Raw genomic sequence first — 20,957 nt, forward strand, 5'->3', positions numbered from 1 at the left:
TAGAGCCCGTGCCCGGCGTTCCCTCAGCCGGGGGCCGTGCCCGGTGTTCCCTCAGGTAGAGCCCGTGCCCGGCGTTCCCTAGCCGGGGGCCGTGCCCGGTCAGGACCGCGATTCCCTCAGCCGGGGTCCCGCACAGCCCCGCCCGGCAGCCGCTCGCTGGCAGAGAGCTCCGGCCGGTGGGCCCGGGGGTTCCGCGGTGCCCCGGACATTGCGCCCCTGTTCGAAACGCAAAACCACCAGCGGTTCACTCCGCTCTGGCTCGTTCAGAGCTGTCTGGCAGCTGCAAAAAGTAGAAGCGCTTTATTTTATAGGTAGAATCCGAGATTTGAAAGATGAAATCAAGTTTGAGTAAATTGAAGGAATTGACATGCAGCATCACCTAGTTCAGGTAATCCTTTTTCCATAAATAGATATATTATGTCTATTCTGATTATTTTAACATTTTCTGTCTGGCACATTTAAGATAGTGGGATTTAACTAATAAAATAAGCTTTTCTATTACTTTTCAATTCTCCTTATAATAAAATTCAGTGTGAGCTAAACTGGAAAGAGCTAAAGATGGCTACATGGTGAGATGTATCATTTTCTTCTCCAGAGGAGTGTGAAGTTTAGGAATCTGAATAAACTAAGGTTACATAATTGCTTAAATAAATACCTGGGTAAGGTATAAAAGATAAAATTTAATATCCTACTCCACCAAGTAATTTAGAAGAATGTACTAGTAAACTCTCTTAAAGCTGTGCCAAATTAAATCTGAAAAAACACAGTATTTCTTGATTTTTGGGGTAATATTTCTTGTAAATTTTTTCCTTCTGTTATTGTTTCAGTTCCTATCATCACTCTTAGTTTATAAGATTTTACTTTCATTGCCGGTAGCATAATCTATGTAGTCTTCCTCAGCCTCGGCAGCTGGTGTATTTCTTGAGAGTCCAACCCAGTGCAGTAGGAGCACTGTGTGGAATAGAGATGCTCTAAGACTGCAGCCATTTAATATTTAATGTATGTACTCAAAAAGAGAATGGTATAAGCCAGAGAGGGATGACCACTCTTTCCCCCAGGGCTGCTGGAGTCAGCTCCATCCCATCCCTACTTTTTTGTGCCATGGCAGCAAATCCCGCTGGAGTCAGCTGCATCCCTTCCCTCCTGCCTTGTGCCATGACTCAGCTTGCAGTTTGGATGTGTGAGTTCATGGGTATGAGTTCAGGCTCCTTTCCCTGGGTGCAGAGATCACCACCACCTTGGCTGTCACCTTTCCTGCCTGCACAGGTGGCGTTTAACCCAAACTGCTCAAGAGTGAGCAGCTCCTCCTGGACAGGCAGGAGTGACAGGACAGGCTGAGCCACACCACAGACAGAGCACTTCCAGACAGTCCAGCTCAGAACAGCTGGAGGAAATGTTTGCAAAGCTGCAGAAAGAATCTGCATTATCATTTTGTGATGTTTTCAGAGAGGTGACAGCAGAAGATGACTCCTTTCCCTTGCCAGCAGGCAGGATGAAGGAAGACCCTGCTGTGCTGAGCTCCCCAGCATTTCCCTGAGCAGGGTCTGAGGAAGGACCAGGCCAAATGTGTCAGGACAAGATATCTACACTCAGTAATCCTCATTTCCTACCCTACAGCTCAGAGTTAAAATTCAGCAGTGTGTGCAGAATGGCTCTTTCGTTGAGGTCTGCACACTTGAGACAATTTCTGGGAACATCCAGTCAAGATTGAATATATCAAACAAAAGGAGCCAAATTCCCCTCCTTGTTTGTGTTCCTCTGCAGGCAGGGATGATGCAGGGATCAGGCCAGAGGGGAAGTTTATTTGTTATACTACTCAGCAAAACAAGGAAATTCTTAAAATTGGTAGTATTGATTATCAAGTTAAATAATTTCTTACCAAAGCAACTAAAAACCAGCAGTGACTGTAGATTTTTACTTGTGTTGGTTGAAATGTTTAAAATGTTTCATTTAGCTGTGTGTTTGTTCAGGACTTAGCAAGATGGACATCCTGGGCTGTGACTTGGGGTGCCTATTTACTGCTGCAGTACAAGCACTGCTGCAAGGGAGATATTGTGGAGGTACATAGAGCTGGGCATTGGGTACTCACTGTGAAGGGGGATTGCTGAGGAAGGTGTTTGCATGTCCAGCTTTCCCTAGGAAGGGAATTGATGTATGTGTAGTGATTGCTAACATATAATTCTTCTCAGTGCAACCTCATCTGTAACTTGACATTGCTTTTGGTCTAAGTATTTGTGAGAATCTACAGTGAGCAAGTGATAAAAAATTCAATTAAATTATTACATTTCTAATGTGCACATTAACAGGGCATGAAGAAACTTCGATTGTGGTTCCAATTTCATCCCATCTTCTTAATTGTATGTGCAGTAACACCACACCTTGACATTTGCAAAGTGGCATCAGATCACCCCGAGTTTGAAATGTGATTCCCAGCCCATGATTATGTAAAATTAAACTGCTGCATAAGTACATTGGGAATTTGCAGGACAACTCCTGCATCAAGGGACAAACAATTAACAGCTTTATGAGTGCTTTCCAATTTGTTTCTAAAAGTACATAAAAGTAAGAAATAGTACTTTGTAGACATATGTTTTGGTTTGTTGAGCCTATTTCTGGATACTATTTTGAGCACTTCCATCAACTGTGTAGTAGCAGACTTCACAAAAAGGTGTACTATAAATCACTCTGGGTGTTAGGGCTGACAGCTTTAAATAAATACAGCTGACAGCTCAAATAGCAGTTTCATTGACAGTATGTGGTCTAAATGTGTTAACAAATGCGTGGACTCAGCAGTTTGGGATTAGTTTAACAAATAAATTACAAAATAATGCTGTGATCCAGCAAAAAGCACAATGCCTGTATATCCCTGGTCTGCATGCTTTGTTAACACTGCAACAGGCCTGTGGAGCTGTGTGGGAAAACACACCAGTGCAGCTGGAGCTGGGCTCCTGCTGAGACAGCCTTCACATCCCCCAGACTTCTTCTCAGAGTGATGTCAGGGAACGTGAGCAGTGCTGGGGGTGTCGTGGTGAGTAATGGTTTAATAATGGATGCATTTGCTTTGCAGGACCAGAGATTTCATAAAGGAACGCAATAACTTCACACTAGCTTGGGTTATGATTGAGAATACAAAGTTACTGAGTAACAATTATTGAAAAACTGCTTTCAGGCAAAACTTGAGATATTGAAATGTTTTTGTTTGTTTAATGTTACTAGCTTGCATCTGAAGAAAAGCTGGGAACAGAAGATGAGGAAGGGGCTAGGCAGCCCTTCAGCTCTGAAGATGGATTGTATTAATAAGTTAACTATTTCTATTCTGAGCACTGCAAAAAATGAGAATTACATTAAGAATGATGTCACAGTTTGACACATTTAAGGCATGGCATTTTTCTGCTTAGAAGTTGAATAAAGCTACTGGGGTTCTTTATATCTTAGTTCTAACTGTTCACAGAGAGGGTACACTGGCACAAGGTGTTAGGGGCTACTTGATGTGAACATGTAATAGCACTCTTGGGACCTCTATTTTAAGTATTCTAGTGCTTTCTAAAAATGTGTTTTTATAGTAGTTATGTCTAGTGAATTATAGTATGCAATGTACAACTGGCAATTCTGAAAACCAGTTGTAACTTCTGTTGCAATCTGTAAGCATGATTGCCAGTGATGGCTGATTTCTGACTGCTGCTCTCATGTCAAATTGTGGTGAGTGCAGTAGATTGATGATTATTTCCATCCTATTAATTAAATATATACTTACAGTGAGCACCCATACCCCTATGTTAAATGGGGGTTAAAAATGGTCAGTATATTTAGTTTTTCCTTCCTTGTCAGTCAATAAAACCTTGCCCAGGAGCTTTCTCCTTTACAGGGGCCTGCCTGAAGCAGTGGGAATTCTACATACCATGTCTCTAGGAGCTTTACTGGCGGTGGTTTGTTTTAAACTAGGGAGCAGACAAGTATCTTTGTCAGTGAATAAATTCAATTTGAGTTATTACTATCATATGTTTTATAAGACCATTCAAAAGTATGGTCAATGTTAAGTATGGCTTAATGTTTCAAGGATCCTGGGGAAGTGATAAGATATTTGATTTTATATGTTTCTTCCTACAAGTCAACAAGTTTTCCCCTACTTGAATCTGCTGGGGTGGGTGCTGTACTACTGGGTTTTTAAGGTACTTTTCTCCTGATGGAAAGCATGGAAAGATTCTTTAACTGTAATACTTCGGATATTTGAGAGATCTCAGAATATCTTGAGTAGGGCAAGTGTATTTTTCTGTTTGGTGACCTGCTCCAGCATCCTACTGCATCTCAGTGGAGAATAACAGAATTTGTACTTTGCCTCTGGGTTTCTTTGTCGAGGTCCACAGTGCAAAGGCTGAGACACTGAAAGGAGCAGAGCACAACAGCACCTGGAAAATTCTTTATTTTACAGGCATTTGCCTGCCTGATGTAACATGATTAGTCAAGGTCAGGACACTTGATTGTCAGTGAAATGGAGAGCAGTTTGTTTGTTACTTACATGTGAACTACTCCAAGACCCTTCTGTCATCAGAGTGGTTTCATTGCCAAGGATACACTTTATTTCTTGTGACTGTCCTGTGACATCCATCTTATGTTCTGAGAATGGCCATGCTCAGTTCATGGGTCAGACCCTTAGCTTGTGTAAATCTGAAGAGCTCTGTTTAAGTCACTGATATTCCAGAGATTTATATTCTAGAGCATATTTTGTAATGTTAGAACTAGTATCAAAATCCAGTGATTATTTTTTATCTGTTTTATTTTTATACAATAAAAGGAAAATCGTGATGACCATATTAAATGTAATGAGTCTACCAACTTACAAACAACTTGTATGTCAAATTAATCTGCTCTAAAACTTCTTGAAATGATACAAAATTCTGTTTTCAATGGACAACTTTTAATAATTGTGGATCAATATGTACATTATTTTTAAAGGCTATAGATGTTTCTTGTCTGGCTTGCCATTGCTTGGCTCCCAAAAGAATAAGCAGCTGCAGAGAGCACAGAAGAAGAACCAGGGAGAAATCATTATGGAATTTGTTTTGGGTTAAGGTGTCTATGCCGTCTTAGAGGATGGCACTGCATGGACTTTTCTTCTCAATGAGAATTTTAATTTATTGAACTGCTTTTGCTTTGGTGATGAGGATGTTTTAATCAACAGAAATTTTTCAAGTAATGTTTTGTTAGTGTGTCTTGCAACACACAGGCTGGGAGAGCACAAAGGCCCAGCTATGGGAGCATTAACTGGATGGACTCTGTGATTCTGGTGCTCTGAAAGACACCTGGTCCTTTTCACAAACCCATTCAGACTCATTAGTCTCTTGCCCAGGAAGAGCTGGGTTATCTCATAAACAGTTCCATTCTGGGTTAGGTGCTTTTGTGCACAATTACCAGTATTCATAGAGACTTTTGATAAGGAAGAAATGAAGTTAATTTTGAATGTAGTCATTTGCAACAAAGGAAGAAATGCAGTGACTGAACTGTTCACTTAAAGGCTTCTGTTGTGTTGTGGTGCCTCTGCAAGCTGCATGTGTGTGACCTGCAACTTGCTAATGTTTAGAAAGCAACTGAAGGTATAAATACTCCATCAGAGCATCTGAATATCTCCTTTTCTAATGAGTGAATGAATTGTTTGCTCATAAAAAGGCATTTCTTCAGCATTCCCAGGGATGGATGCCTTTGTAAGCGACATTTTTAATACATCAGTCCAGCCCATCAGGGAGAGTTGGAGCTTTCTCAATATGCATTTGTACAAATTCTTCCTCCACACTTCCATTCCTCCCTATTAAGAAAACAAGAAAATACCACCAAGAAGATATCTTGCTTTCCCTCTGCTTCTTTAAAACCTCACAGTTATCTGAAACCTCAAGTCCTCATAGGCTTTCCTTTGGATTCTCTCTGCAGGAAAGCATGTGGCTTTTGCTTTCCTCATCTCTTAATTGGCTGATGCAAAAGAGTGGTTTAAAACTGCAACGACCTCATGCAGAAGCCACTTCTTAAGCAAAAATATGCTACTGCTTTTCACTTGGAAGTCAGTGAGAGATTTTACCCTTACCTATCTCACAACTGTATCTGGGCCCCTGGTCTTTGATGAAGATCTGAGTGTTCTGAGAATTTAAGCTTAATTCAGAAGGGCTATTGTAAACAGAACACCCACTCATTTCAAAAGATGTTTCGTATATGAAGATCTGATATGTTTAAGATCTTGGAGGGATTAACAGTTTTGGTTTAAGAATTTTCATGTTTTAATACAGGAGTCAAAAAAATAGACACAGACTACAGTATATGATTAATTTTTATTGGATATTTTTAAGGGAAGTGTCTGCTAAAGTAGAGGTTAAAACATGGTAAATAGTCCACACAATGAAAAAAATCAGTAATCAGTGTTTCATTATGTTGCTAAGGCAGTGAAAAAATAACAGACACTGTCAAGTTAAATAAGGGACTCCTGATTTTCAAGGTTTGGGAGTGTCTCCTGCAGATTCATCCCAATTCTATCTGGTTTGGTCCTTTTGAACCTCTAAGCCTGCACCATCTCCTGGAATTCTGTGAAAGAGAAGAGATATTTACATGAAAGAAATATTAACATGAAAGAGTTAGGAATAAAGGATTAGTGGCTTATCAAGAGATTTAGAATAGGAATGAACAGAAAAAAGTTATCTAACTGATGATGATGACCAGTGTGGACAAGAGGCGTTGCCTAAATATCCTCTTCTAAACAACACGTGGACAGGCAATGTATTTTACAGGGAATAATTAAATATTCAGGGTAGTTTTGGTCTTCTCTCTGCATAATACTGATCTTAAGCAAAAATAATGGAATGGCTTACGTGGAATTTAAGTAAGAAGTAGTTAAGACCTCAAGTTAAAAAAAATGAAAAGCGAGTCCACGTGTTACATTAACTGTTTGTAATGCTTTAGACATTGAGAAGTGTTGATTTAGAGCACGGTCTAAAGCTAAAAACACTGTGCAGTTCCATGTGGTATGATCCTGGGGTGTTGAGTTATGCAATAAGATACTGTTATTTAAAGATCCTTTAAATGTTTGTCTTCCATGAATTAGGGTATCTGATCAGTCCCATCCCTGAGTGACTGTATTAATATACAGATTGCTTCATAAATCATGTGTGTTTATTCTGGCATAGTTCCTAAGGAACTGGATTTAATTCCTTCCAAAGAAAGAAACAGAGGAGTTCTGTTCTGCTAGTGCAGTGAGCTGGGGAATCTGCATGCTGGCACATTCCCTGCATGCTATTCCCTAAGCCCCTTTCATGCTCGTCTGGGCAGCTCACTGCTCTCACGGGGCAAGCTGCCATTAGCTGCAGGCCTTTTGTGTGTGTGTGTGCTTTGTCTCCAAAACAGGGCACAGAAATATGGAATTAGGAGATCAGGAGGTTTCTGCACCATGCAGCCATTAAATCACACCAGTGTTTCCACATGGTGAGTGTAGTATGCTGCTTCCTCATGCAGCTGCTCCTTCCTATCTGGATCTTAACCTGCCACTGGAGATAAATAACAGCCATCCCTGCACAGATCCTGTTCTGGGATCTCGTACTGGGGTTGTTACCCTCGATCATTCTGTTATCCTTATATGCAGAGCAAATACAGAGCTACAGGCTGCATGTTGAGAATGATTTCAGCGCCCAGTGGAATGACTGTGGGGCAGTAGCTGCTGGAAATGAGCTGATGTAGGAGCTGTTTGTTCTCCTGTGTACAGCTGCTTCTTTTGTCCTTGATTTTACATTTGTGTATTCCAAGTGATGCCAGCACTGCCTTACATTAGAGTAAGTATGAGGAGAAATAAGGGGCAGTTCCTTTCAGAGCAACTTGAAATGTGAGAGTGAGTGGCAACAGGAAAGTTCCTTAAGGTTTTTTACTTGCTCATGCAAAAGTAGTTGCAGAGATGAACGTGTGAGATCAGGGACCATTTCCACCCTTAAACAGGTTGCTACTCAAGGGTTTCAGTAAAATCACTGAGGGTACATTATTGTAGCATCAATATAAAAGAGAATCCCACATCACTCCAAACATCCTGGGGTGCCTCATTCTGTACTTAAAGTAGTCAATACCTTCAGCCCCGATTTTACCATCCCCATCATGATCTGCAGCTGCCAAGAAGGTCTTGGTTTCTGAGGCGGTTAACACTCTGGCTCCACACTCAAACCTCTGAAGGAAATACCTTGGGAGGAAACAACTTGGATTTAGATTTTCACACTATAGTATTTTTATGGTTGTTGTACAATTAAACAGATCTCTAAAAAATTTACCACAATAGCCAAGTCCTTAAAACACTGCTTTGTTTGGCAAGCTAAATCTTATTTTGTATGTATTTCTGCTTTATAAGCACAACCCTGATTGAATTGATTCTGTCCACTATGAAAATCCAACCCAGGGTTCTCTTTTGTTCTATACTGTGCATAAAAGGCAGGTAGTACTAATTTGCTTTTCTCTGTAAGAATTATAGATTAAATATATTTTTCACAATCTGCTGAAGGTGTTATCAACACTTAGCATAAATTGTGTTCACATTTACTGAAAGTTCTGGAATGGAAAAAGTGCTTATTTTTTTTATATCCTCCAAGTAGTTAACAAAATCCTTACTTGAGCTCATCTTCCTCAATAAAGCCACTTTGATCATTGTCGAGAATCCGGAAGATCTCCTTCAGCTGGCTGCTACTCTTTTTAGACATCCCACTGATCTGAAAGAATTTTTTGGGACTAAAGGAATCTGGAGCTGAAAATAAATTAATAAAGAAATTAACCCCAGACCACTGCATTCAAGGTTCCTAAATGGTCTGAGGATGTTACTTTGTTACAATTTAATTGCTCTAAACATGATCAGTAGGTGAAGCTTGTCAAGGAATGAATGAATTTACAATACTGCCCCATACCCTACTAAACATTCAACAAAATCATGTGAGGCTAAGCTCCAAATTGACAGTATAAACCAGTAATGAACAAACATACTGTGACAGCTGGGTAAAGAGATTACAGAAATCTGTTTAAAGTATGCACTTGTTCAGTATTCCTTTGGGACTGAGTAAAACTTGCCCCAGGTTACACAAAACAAGAGACTGTGAGATTTGTAGTTGTTTTCTCACCTTGGCAGTCCCGCAGAGCAGCAGCGATGTCAGAAGGGCTTAGAATGTCTGTAAGGCTCATTTTAAACCTGTGCAAAATAGAATATTGCCAACAGAGTTTTGAAATACAAATGCATGTTACAACAAATTGGGTTTTTCTGTGTTTTGAAGATTACTATAAGGTCAACAAGAGTAGATGAATCTCATTGATCAAAGTGCCATCTCTGGTATCCCTTAACAAATTACAAGTTAGTACATTACTTCCTTAAAAAGAGAGTTCAGAAATAATGGTTGTTAATGAGATGGATTACATTAACCATGTTGTGAGTTGATGATAATTATTTTATCATTTACCTGCAACCTATATAAATATAGCACATATTTAAACTCTATGTAACCATTCATCTAATAAATAGTCTTACTGGAATGCACGGAATCTGGCAATACAAGTAACAATATATGCAGTTGGAAAACAAAAGGTAAGAAAGTTTACTTCTATTATCTCCCCCAGCAGCTCTGAAGAATAAAAAGAAAATTGATACTTATCTATGTACAGTGCATCCATATGTAATTCCAGCAATTAAAATAAAAACCTTAGAACAATGGTTGTTGTACTTACAGTACAGTAATTTTTATTTAATTAATCTCAAGTCAGATGCTCACCTTTAGAGTTTTCTCAGCTAGGTAAAGGAAAAATAGCTGAGGAGATACCAGGTAAAATAGTAATGTTGGCTCTGGCTTGCCACTCTGTCTTATAAAGGATTCAAAAGGTGACAATAACCACTACTTAGGTTACACTTCCATGGATCAAATGTTTGAATTGAGACTTGGCTCAAATTTCTTCCTTAACTAATTAAACTTTTCTTTCTTTTTATATCCTAAGATAATATGGATAAAAAGAACAGTTTTTAAAAAATAAATCCTCTAGTGCTTAATTAAGTACAACTCTGCCATCAAAGCAGCCTTTCAGCTCCAAGTATGTTAACAGGTAACCTCTGCACCTGGGAGTCACTCTTTGGAAGGTGACTCCAGCAGTCAAACCCTTGTGAAAAGAAATGAATTTGTTTGTTCCCTGGGTCTGTTGATCCTTTGGAATGTATGAAGGAGGTTGGAGATGACATATCAGAGGTGCCAATGTGTCATTCTGACAAAGATAACTTGTCACTAAGATAGGGGAAAGCATTTTCTAATTTGGATGATCTTTCTGTAAGATCAAGTAAGCTTGATTTTGTATTTCCTGACTATTTTCTGAATTACAGAAACAGAAACCAGTGTTTTCAGTGAGAGAAAACTATAAGCTGGGTAAAGCTGAATAAACTGATCTTGTCATCTTCCTTGGAAGATTATATATAATCAGTTGGCCTACTTAGTAATCCATTTTGAATATTTTGAATTACATGAAATCAATAACAGGCTTACTAGTTGTAGCAAGTTTTATAGGTTGTAGGACTCAGACTTTGTTAGTTTGGAAATAGTTACATATGCATTTTATAATACACTTGCACAATCTATTTCATCCATAAAAAAATTTTAATTATAGGTATAAATAAATGAGAGTTTATTATATATTTCAAGAGTATTACTTTTGGAACAAAAAACCTTATGAAAATTTGTAACAGTAGATGGAAGGTTTTCCTTCTCAGGCAAAAATCTGTTTCCATCTTTAAGGGGGTTTATACGGGCAAAATTCTAGGATGGAGGCCAATAAAACTCATATGTATTTTGGTTAGTATTTATTATGTAGTAGTCAATTGTGGTATCTAAACTGATGTTCTCTTACTCCATGAACATTGTTTCATTTTGGAATAGCATGGAAATAGCGTGGTATGCTAAAGATGTAACATTTTTATAGTAGCAACAGTTACAAATTATACTGTGGAGCAGGGTAAGAAATGTATCTAAGCCTTGATGTAAATTAATGGACTACAGTGGGTTTACTCCTGCTTGGTTTAATGACAGTGAGAAAAGTGTAAATCATAGCAAATGTTCCATAACACTGTTTGAACTGAGATAGAGAAATGCAAGGTGTAAGTAACACAAAAAGCAGACATAATTTAATTATACTTTTAAATTTCTTGGTACTTATTTTGTATGTGAAGGAACAGGGCATAAATCACAAATATTCAGACTTACCTTTGGTCCCAAATACCAGCTGTCCAGGAACAACCAGGCACTCATTCTATTGCTTCCAGTAAGAAAATTTGTTATAGTGACCTGGAAGAACAATTTACAGGTAAACCTAGGAACCCTGGGCTGTTGTAAATTAGCATTTTGTGATAAAACAAATTAAACAGTGCTGATTTGTACAAGCTGAAGCTCTGATCACAGATCTTTTGGTGTTCTTTCCATTTATCTTCTTCATTCAGTGTTATATATTCATTTTGCTTTCTGCCTGAGATTTCCATGGTATTATGATCTGTCAGGCAGTTGCTGTGGGGATGAAGTTCATTCTGTGCTTTCTCCAGAACTATCCTGAAATAGCTTTCATTCTCTTAGGTACCTTTTACACTCTGTTGTATTTTCTCCTTTTTGATCATCTCGTTAATATAAGTTTGAACAGAAGGGTTCTTTTCTTACTACCAAGATGTTTCTAGAGAAAAAGGTTTTTTTCAGCCCTCTGTGACAATGCCATAAATGTTCCTTTACAGGAAACTTCCTTTGTTTCTGCTGGCTCCTACACAGTATTCATGGAATAACTCGCTTTATCTAAGTGTTTGACTTGCCATGCAACACTAATTATTGACAGTTAATGAGAAAAAGGGAATTGAAATGGAGGAAAATGAGAAGATCAAGGTGAGCATATAATGTTCAAACTCAAAATAGATCTGCAAGTAATTTGGGCATTGTTTAAAAATATAAGCGCCAAATGTTCAAAAATGACATCTGGTTGCCTCATGCACTCTAGCATAGCAGAGTGCTGAGCTGGTTTTATGTGTATTCAACAGTTGTAGAATAGCTAGAATTAGTATTATATTAGACTATGATCTCAAATAAAAGTGAGATAATTGCTATGATTGCTTTTGAAGAGATCTTTTAATGTTTGAAATTCAATGCTGGCAACAAAAGTGATGCTAATCCTGGCTGAAAGATGGTCTACAAAAGCCTAAAAGAGCTGAATTTCAGAATCAAGTTGATGTCACTGTACATTGATACAGGTGGGAATCTAGGGTTACTGGGTTTTATTTATTTATTAATGACACTTCATCTGAAGTACAGGTTTCCCTCCACTACAATTAGAATGCAATAATCAGGGGTTAGTATATTAAGGGATATTTTAATGAGATAATCTATTTTACATCTAAATTATTTGCCTGTTTTGCTTCTTTCTTGGTTATGTGTTAACCTAGGTGGTTGTAATTACTTCATGCATTCAAAAACTAGAGATTTATGGGAGGGTTTTTTAAAATATGCTATGCAAACAATGTAACACTATAATGCAAATCCTTAATAAATCAAACAAAACAACAGCTGCTAAGTAATGAGCAGTTCACAATAGCTGAAAATCTGACACAGAATCTTAGTATTGCACAGTTTCCAGGAATGTTTAGCACTCATTCCTATGAAATGAAAGAAAAAATATTAACTTTGGTTTGGTTGTTTTGGGGATTTTTGCTATTTTTTTTGCTCTATGGGAGACATCTAAAAGTTCTATTGGGTTGATCATCTGAATATTTATGTGCTTGCATACCTAGTGTTGTTTCTACCTGAGGTGTCTTTATTAAATAATATTAAAGCCTTTTTTTTTTCAGACTTCCGAAATCAAACTTGAAGGTGTTACTCTGAGAAATACAGAATAGTCATATTGATAAGTTCCTCCTAAGGTTCTAGGTTCTTTAGAAATCGAAACATATGGAACAATTGTCTTCAAATCAAGTGCTATTTACTTCTCTAAGTATCAGAGGAAAGCTGTGTTTTGGTAAAGCATTGACAGGTTGTGGACTAGTCTTGTACCCTTTGTGTTCTGGTTTGCATAAAGTACAGAGTTAATTAGCAGTGGCAATCAACCAAAGCCGTGGCAGATGCAGAAGAAACATCAGCAGTTGTCTCAGGTGAGATCAGAGGAGAGGTGTTAACCTGAGACCAGCTACAAGAGTGTAAAGAGATGCTGCAGCAGCTATTCTCAAACCCCCACAACTCCATCTTTCAGCCCTGGTTGTGTCAGGGCCAATGGTATCATGATCCTGGATAACAGATTCTGCCTTTGTAATGAGTTTGGAAGTAACTAAAATAGATACTCAGTAACCTCTGTGGTTGATAGTAGTGTTGATGTCTCAGTGGTGACAGCAGAGAATCTTCATGTGTTCACAGCTATAATCAGTGAAAAGGACCTTCACAACAAAATGAATTAAATCCTCCCACTTCAAGTTGTCCCTTAGGGCAAATACTTTAATCCTAGAGAAATAAAGAAATAATTGCAGTATTTAATTTGAATTGTTGCTTGCCCATGGTATTTTACCATTTTTAACAGAGAAGTCTGAACACATGCTCTAGTATTTGACTTTTTTGCTACATTGAAGGAGGAAAGCCAGACCCCAGTGATAAGACTTTCTTTCCCTGCAGCAGACAGAGACATTACCCAGAGCACTGAGCAGAGATCTGTACTAGACAACCCAAGATACAAGATAGGCCCTGCAGCACAGTGGGTCTGGAGCTAAAGGAAAACAGGTACTTCTCTCATGTTAGGGGAAATCCCATGTGAACTTTCCTCGGTTCAGATTATGTTCTTATCAGTCTGTGGGAGTGAATTTGATTTCTGTTTGAAAATGACAGCAGAGTAGACTAACATAGCTGAGTAATAGTGTCACTAATTCATAGAGTCTGGGCTGATAAACATATTTTTTCACTTAAAAAGCTGTCCTGGAAGATCTCTGACAGCATTTGATTTATGTTTTTCATTAAAAGCGCTTGGAAGTTCTTCTGAGACTCAGTAATGCAATTTTCCGTCTCTGACCCTAAATGCAATTGTCTAACATGTTTCTGTCTGCTGTCAGCATTATAGACAGTGTCAGATGGAGCCATCTTTAAAAATCTACATTATTCAGGGTTTTTTTATATTTTAGTAATAATTGTGCCTTAATGTTGGAGGCTGTGAAATAATCTGGATGCTGCTCTTGTGCCATGTAAAAGATAAGTACAGCCCTACTCTGCTGTTACCAAAGGCTCTTTGCACATGGCTGCATTTCACTGTGCCCCACAGTGTAAGGAACCATGGTAAAATAAACCAAATAGCACTGAGGTGCTTCCAACCTCTTCTGTATTCACTGCCTGTTCTCATTGATTTCAGTGGGATTTCAGCCATTAATTTCAGCAATAGGAGGATGTGTAACCCTTAGTGAGGTTTGAAGTAAAATTACCATGTAATTAGAGTTAACTTTATTGAAAATAATCATCAAAAGTCACTTGTTTAGCAGAAATGGGCTAAAGAAAGGAGCTTCAGACAAACTGTTGAAACACACACACCAAGCATGTGACAAAATTCCATTGACAAGAGGCAATCCAATATTTAAGGTCTCAGAGCTCCAAATGTCTGATTCCAGAAGAATGTTGTTCACTCTAAAGGACCTGTTAGGGACTCTGTGTTTGTGAGCAGGCAGCAGCATTTCCAGCTGAGGCACAATTTGAAGAGCTTTCTTAAATCCCATGGTAAGTAGTAACAGAAATTTCCCAGTGAACAGAAATCTCACCTGACAGCCCATGTGAGGAAGAGAGGAAAAGGAATGGAGTGAGTTATTCTTGTGCAAAGAAAGCAGCATTTTTCTCCTCTGATCTGCTTAGTGGTACTGCTGGAAGAAGGAAAGGTCTAAAAACCTCTCTAGTCACAAGCTCTTCTTAACTTTCTGGAGTGATCACTGAAGCTGATACCAGACTTAACTTGTCATGAATTTTTTACTGTTCTTAATGGAATGGTAAGTGGTGAAATTGTCTTAGATTTGTAGGCCTAGCAGGCTAATCAGGGTGGAAGTAAGTGTGGTTAAATAAAGGAGCTGCCTGCTATCTCAGAAGTTATCTGAGCTGTCTGTGTCTTTCTCTCTTATTTAGCCATTAATATTGGTACAGTGCTTGAAAATGTCTGGGTGACCCATATGCACAATGGAAACATAAAACATAATATCAGCTGAGAAACAAAGCATTTTCTGTGAATAATGAGAGCTTTTAGCCCTGCAGTCAGGCTGCAGTTATAATTCTGCAAAGTTCCCTTTTTTAATTGCTCTTCTGAGATGACATTGAAATAATGAATGTCAATTTGCTTGATGGATGTTTCTTTTTTCACTCTTATAGAAAATTCTACAATATTGGGACCTGATTCATTCATAAGAGTTAATGGAAATATATTTTTGGCTAATGTATACAGCATGAACACATTATTGAGTATTCACTAAAGTCTTGTAGATTGCTTTAACTTTGTGTAATATGATGATTTCCCCAACATTGTATTGATATTTCCTTCCTTCTCCATAATGTCCATCATAAAATATGTTGTGCATCAGAACCACTATGACATCAGCAGGCAATTTTGAAATTAAGATTTTTGATCTGCAAATGTTGAAACATCTTAAATACCTCCAACAAATACAGTATGAGACACTCATACCAGTTTTTGCAAGATTATTGTCCAAGAATGACTTTTTCAAGAGCTCCAATTTTTTTTTAAAAGTATGAAGGAGCAGCTGTAGTGTTGGAAGTATAATGTTTGGGTTGGTTAAAGCCATCTAGATATTTTTAAAGGCTGTTTGGCTGTGTGTTTATTTTGGTCACATATCTAAGACAAAACCCTGATACACTGTGGTGTTTCATTAGGTACTACTAGCAATGAGTTCATTTTTGTAGCCCAGTTTAATTGCTCTGTGTGTTTATACTATGACAAAATTGTGGTGGCATCATCACACCCATGCTTTTCAACCAGAACCCTAACCTAGTGCACAAAATGAACTTCAATTAGTGAGAACCTACTCAGAATTTTGCATTCTCCTCATTCCTTATGTCTGTCTTGCTATTTCAATCTGACTGTAAAAAAAAGAAAGATTAATTTCTTAGCAATTTTTTATGGCACTCTTCATTTTATAATACTTTCCATACAAACATTGATGCAACCCTGTGAGATGTGGGCATTGTGTTATTCTCAGTGCTGAGAAGAAAAGCAGCAGAATGTTGATTATTCAGGCAACATTCCCTCAGTTGCTCTTATGGAGCACTGGGGACTGGTGGTTTTGAAGTGCTTTTTGCAGAGGTGGCAAGTGGGACACGAGGAGTGTTCTGGAATTCATTGGAGCACACTGAACACTGTTTTAGCTTCTCGGCAGTGGAACAATAGTGCCATCGGCTGGGCATGAAGGTGAGCGATTCCTTGGGGAATTTTGGATGTATTGCTATTTCAGAAATCTAAATGAATCCTTGATCTTAAATTGATGACTGAATTAGTGCAAGCTTCTGCAATATACTTAGTCTCTGAAATACAATCACTTGCATAAAGAATGACAGAAAAACATATGGAATAATAAAATAACTCTTGATTAAACACCACTGCTACCACTTACCATAAGCAGGTTTTACATCTGGACATTTTATTAATTCTGGGGTTTTTACAACATATGCTAGCTATTTATGCAAATATTGAAAATTCAATGGCCCACAGAGATGCTTTCAATTTCTCCTCTTAATATTTATGTTTATATATTTAATTCCCTAAATTCAGATGTGAAGAGTGGATTCCGGTTCAGTCCCTCAGTGGCATAGACATTCTGCTTAAAACACCTGGCAGCATTGCTTAAGTAGTGCTTGTACCACTTCAGATGTTTTCCAGCAATATGAAACCACTTGCCAACAGTTGTTCATGATCTTTCAGGATACAAAATGTGTAAATAAATGGTAGGTTTGCAATAGGAAAAATTGGTTATGGCACATATATCTTGGTCTTTATCTTGACTGCTGACTACGATTTGACCAGTGCTTGAAATTCTGAAAAAGAAGAAAAAAGAGTAATAAAATGGGACCTCTGTTTGTGATCACACAGCCCAAAATTTTCTCTCCCAATTTTTAGAGTTAAAATGGGAAACTAATGCTACTTCCTCTGATAGACATTCCTTAAAGGCAGCACATTGTGTATTCATAACAATAGATACTTAAGGCCAAGGAAGTATTGCATTTAAGTGTCACGTTGTATCACAGTTCACTAGCAAAAAGCAGTGAAATTATAGACTGAATTTAGGTTCCATTCCTGAAAAAATCTCCATAGATGAGAAAAGGGACTGACCACTTTAGCCAGGGGCAGAGTAGAGATCTGTTTCTATGTCAGATCCTGTCTATAACACAGCAGATCTGAGCACCTCAGCATCAGATCCATAATATCCAGTACATGGAGCAGAGCAGGTGTCTAGAGCTGCCTTTAGGAAGTCTCAGAGGCAGGTATTATCATTTTAATAAGGGCAGTCTTACCATCCACTCCAATTTTACCATCTCCATCACTGTCCCCTGCTGCCAGGAATGCCTTGGTCTCAGCATCAGTCAAAGCTCTGGCACTGGCTGAGAAATTCTTCAGGAAGAGTCTGGTAAAGGTGAGAGAGCAAATGAGAGAGACATAGTACTGAAAGTGTTCAGGGTTTGGGTTGGTGATAGCTGCAAAATTTCAAGCACGATTCAGTTCTTGAGAACTATTTCAATGGTAAAACTTCCTCTGACTTTGTTGAGAGTGAGGGTAAGGAAGTAAGAGGGTGCTCCTTCACAGCCTAAAAAAAATCTTGATGACATCTTAGTTTCATTGAATTAAAAAGACAAAATTAAATAATCCTCTGTAGTGGCAGAATTCATCTTCCCTCCCTTGTTATCTTCCTTCTTTCTCCTAAGATGCAGTGTCTCAGCAAGAGTTTCTCTAATCTTACTTTTAACTTCAAAGTGTGATGAATGTGATCTGGAAGGTAGAATTCATGTGACAGAAGAAAGATGAGAGAAAAAAGACCCTTTGAATTCAGTCTGGTAGAAAAATCTTACAATAATAAAAAGCAGATATAGCAGAACTGCTATTTTTATCTTCACAGTCTGTCAGTTATTGCTACATGAAACAAATATTTTCAGTGCTGTCAGAGAGTTTCCCCATTGTGATCCAGCCTTGCCTTTGTTATTTGACTTGCAGCTCCTCCAGTACCAGCACTCACACACGGGTGCACAAACACATGATTGTCTTCCATCCAAAGGGGGAGGAGTAAAGGGAATATTTCTGATCTTATAATGCATTTTTAGTGATAAACCACAACCCTGTTGGTAACTTTTTTATTTACTTACTTCAGTTCCTCTTCCTCAATAAAGCCACTCCTGTCCTGGTCAAGTATTCCAAAGACTTTGGCAACTTGGTCATTGGACTTGGAGTTGAGACCCACTTTGACAAAAAATGTTTTGTAATCAAATGAATCAGCAGCTGAAATAAGCAGATGGAAACAAGGAGAGATGAAGAAAAGTAGTCAAAAATCTAGAACAAAAGAAAAAGCTTTTTGATCAAAAAGCAGCAAACTATTCTGCAGTACAGTGAAGGTAATTACAAACACCAAGTAACAGTCTTTGATTTTCTTGAGTTTATATCAGATAATGGAATTTTTCCATCAATGATGTCTCATAACTAGGAAGGTAATGAAATAATGACTGTGGTCTTCAGCATGCAAGAACATAGCCTTGTAAATAGATACTTCATTGAAAGACATATTTGTAGAACTTGATGATAAATATTGGACTTGTATTGAAATCAGAAGTAGTTTAATTATTATTCTCTGAAAAACAGGATTTCTGACTCAGGATTCAGCCATTGGATTTTTTCATCCTTAAAATTGCTGCAGTGCACAAATGATGGTAGGTACCTGTAGCTTGGTTGGCCAAGATTAAAACTTGCATCTGTTCCATTACCTTGAGTCCTTTTTCTGTTTTTAGTAAGACAGAGTTTTCTGTTTCCATTGGAATTGGGACTTTGGGGTAGCAAGGACAAAGGAATTTGGTAGATAAACTCCAAAGCTAAATTTAAAACATAAATATTACCTTGACAGCACTGTAGACCAGCAGCAATTTCAGCTTCTGTCAGGATACTGGAAAGAGCCATGTCAAGAAAACTGCAAAATGAAAAATACTGTTGGGTAGAGTTGCCACTGCTCTTGCTCTCTGAGCTGTGGAGTGGCCCCGAGGTGAGCCCAGGTCCCAGGGCAGAGCAGGCGAGCCGCCCTGCAGGAGCCAGCTGCTCCATCCTTAGTCCAGATACACATTGTGCATCTGGTATTTCCAGTTAAATCTTCAGGTGTACAGGTTGAGGACAAATCCAAATCTGTTTATAGAACTTCCTGGCATTTGGGCATCTTTGGTAATTTCCATGCATTTTTTGTGTGAATTATTGTGATGTCTTCTAAAGTTCCAGAGGAAACATTGAACTCACCTGGCCACTTAGTTTTCCTCAAGCCAAGAACAGAAAATATTGTCAGGTAAAAGATCAGCAGAGTCCTCTTGACTTAATTATTTTTCAAATGACATAGGGAAGGACTTATATAGACCTTAGTTAAGTCCTCTTGACCTTTTAGAGAAGTCCTAGAAGCACGTGATGGCTCAGATACCCCAGGGGATAAGTTACTGTGGCTGACAAGACCTGCTAGCTAATCAGATTGATATTTATATCCCAAAGGAATGTGCATAGACAATATGTAAGGTTTAGTGCCATATGAAGTAAATCCTCTCAGCTTGCACATATTTTAGTGAAATGAATTTTTTAATGTATAAATGAAAAAAAAACCATATATTTTGAATTGTTTAATGATAGATAGAAATGGACATCTTCAAAGTAGACTTTAAGGGCCCAATCCTGATATGAATTACCCATGAAACACTACTCCTGCAGTTGCCCTAGTAGTCTTCAAAACATACTAATACTGATACATATGTAATAGATATAGCTGAAATACAAGTACAAGCTCAAAGACAAAACTTCTTCAGCCCAAATTACTTTTAATAAGTTGTTATGTAAGCTTTGGTAGCTATAAAAGTCTAATCTTGTCAGCATTTGCTCAACAGTAATTAATTGCATGGTGCACATTTTAAAATCATCCTAGTAACTGTGTCCATTTCCAGAATGAAGGGTGTCAGTTGCTCAGCAGGACACAGGAGAGTGGATCAGTTATGGCCAGGAGGGAAACAGAGCAGTGAAATCAATCATATTTGCTTCTTCCTTGCTGCACTGAAAAGACAAATTTTGTAAGGTCTCAAACAGCAGCTAAGCTCAAACTGCAGCTTTTCTCTTACTGGATATTAGAAGGAACTCCCGGTCAGTTATCTCATAGAATTTATTAGAACTTAATGGCCTTGAGAATAGTTAAAATAGGCCAGGGATGTAAAAAGCCATTGGGTGAACATTTCACACTATCACACACATAAATATGGCTGAGTATTGCTTAGGTTTAAATAACATTTGAGTGATGAGAACATTTAAAACAAAGCCCATCCTCTAATCACTATAATATAAAGCTGCTGTATTTCAAAAATTAGGTACATGAAAATAAATGCAAAACCTCATCTATCTCAGTTCCTCTTGATTTCTTCCAGAGAGGAATTTTTAAGAGAAACACTGGCTATGTTAATTCTAAACCCATGCTGTGTGCTAAATTGCAAATTGCAAAAACTTACTTTTCTGGCTGATATAAGATCAACTGAACAAGTCACTTTTAAAGGCATTTTATCCTGAGCAGGTGGAAATATAAATTAAATTATTCCATTTTTCCATTGGGAATCTAGCTGTGCCTTTGGGTCGGGTACCTAGGAAATAATCAAGAGCAAGGCCTGGGATCAGAGAAAATCTGATAATTGTATGGAAATTACTGATCATTCAAGTAAACGTTTTGA

General features: G+C 38.1%; 2 protein-coding genes across 2 annotated transcripts; both read right to left on the reverse strand.

Annotated features, from left to right (window-relative positions):
- Positions 1 to 6,538: 6,538 nt before the first annotated feature.
- On the reverse strand, positions 6,539 to 9,307 carry LOC103817659 (parvalbumin, thymic CPV3). Its single transcript, XM_030229755.2, has 4 exons — positions 9,120 to 9,307; positions 8,620 to 8,752; positions 8,088 to 8,197; positions 6,539 to 6,564 (listed from the first exon to the last, which is right to left on the reverse strand). Exons 1-4 carry the CDS (start codon positions 9,178 to 9,180, stop codon positions 6,539 to 6,541), a joined length of 330 nt encoding a protein of 109 aa, XP_030085615.1. The 5' UTR covers positions 9,181 to 9,307.
- A 7,721-nt stretch (positions 9,308 to 17,028) lies between these two features.
- LOC103817658 (parvalbumin beta-like) lies at positions 17,029 to 19,212 on the reverse strand. Its single transcript, XM_009091852.3, has 4 exons — positions 19,116 to 19,212; positions 18,375 to 18,507; positions 17,532 to 17,641; positions 17,029 to 17,054 (listed from the first exon to the last, which is right to left on the reverse strand). Exons 1-4 carry the CDS (start codon positions 19,174 to 19,176, stop codon positions 17,029 to 17,031), a joined length of 330 nt encoding a protein of 109 aa, XP_009090100.1. The 5' UTR covers positions 19,177 to 19,212.
- Positions 19,213 to 20,957: the final 1,745 nt, after the last annotated feature.

This window comes from Serinus canaria, chromosome 14, assembly GCF_022539315.1.
Source record: "Serinus canaria isolate serCan28SL12 chromosome 14, serCan2020, whole genome shotgun sequence".
Classification (NCBI taxonomy): Eukaryota; Metazoa; Chordata; class Aves; order Passeriformes; family Fringillidae; genus Serinus; species Serinus canaria.

What these genes read in the sequence shown, in the direction of transcription:
- LOC103817659 (XM_030229755.2), bottom strand. Translation starts at nt 9,180, where the DNA reads ATGAGCCTTACAGACATTCTAAGCCCTTCTGACATCGCTGCTGCTCTG. An exon ending in ATTGAGGAAGATGAGCTCAA is followed by an intron (nt 8,198 to 8,619) that starts GTAAGGATTTTG and finishes TTTCCTCCCAAG; the next exon opens with GTATTTCCTTCAGAGGTTTG. An exon ending in TGGTAAAATCGGGGCTGAAG is followed by an intron (nt 6,565 to 8,087) that starts GTATTGACTACT and finishes TCTCTTTCACAG; the next exon opens with AATTCCAGGAGATGGTGCAG.
- LOC103817658 (XM_009091852.3), bottom strand. Translation starts at nt 19,176, where the DNA reads ATGGCTCTTTCCAGTATCCTGACAGAAGCTGAAATTGCTGCTGGTCTA. An exon ending in ATTGAGGAAGAGGAACTGAA is followed by an intron (nt 17,642 to 18,374) that starts GTAAGTAAATAA and finishes CACCTTTACCAG; the next exon opens with ACTCTTCCTGAAGAATTTCT. An exon ending in TGGTAAAATTGGAGTGGATG is followed by an intron (nt 17,055 to 17,531) that starts GTAAGACTGCCC and finishes CTTCTTTTTCAG; the next exon opens with AATTTCAAGCACTGGTCAAA.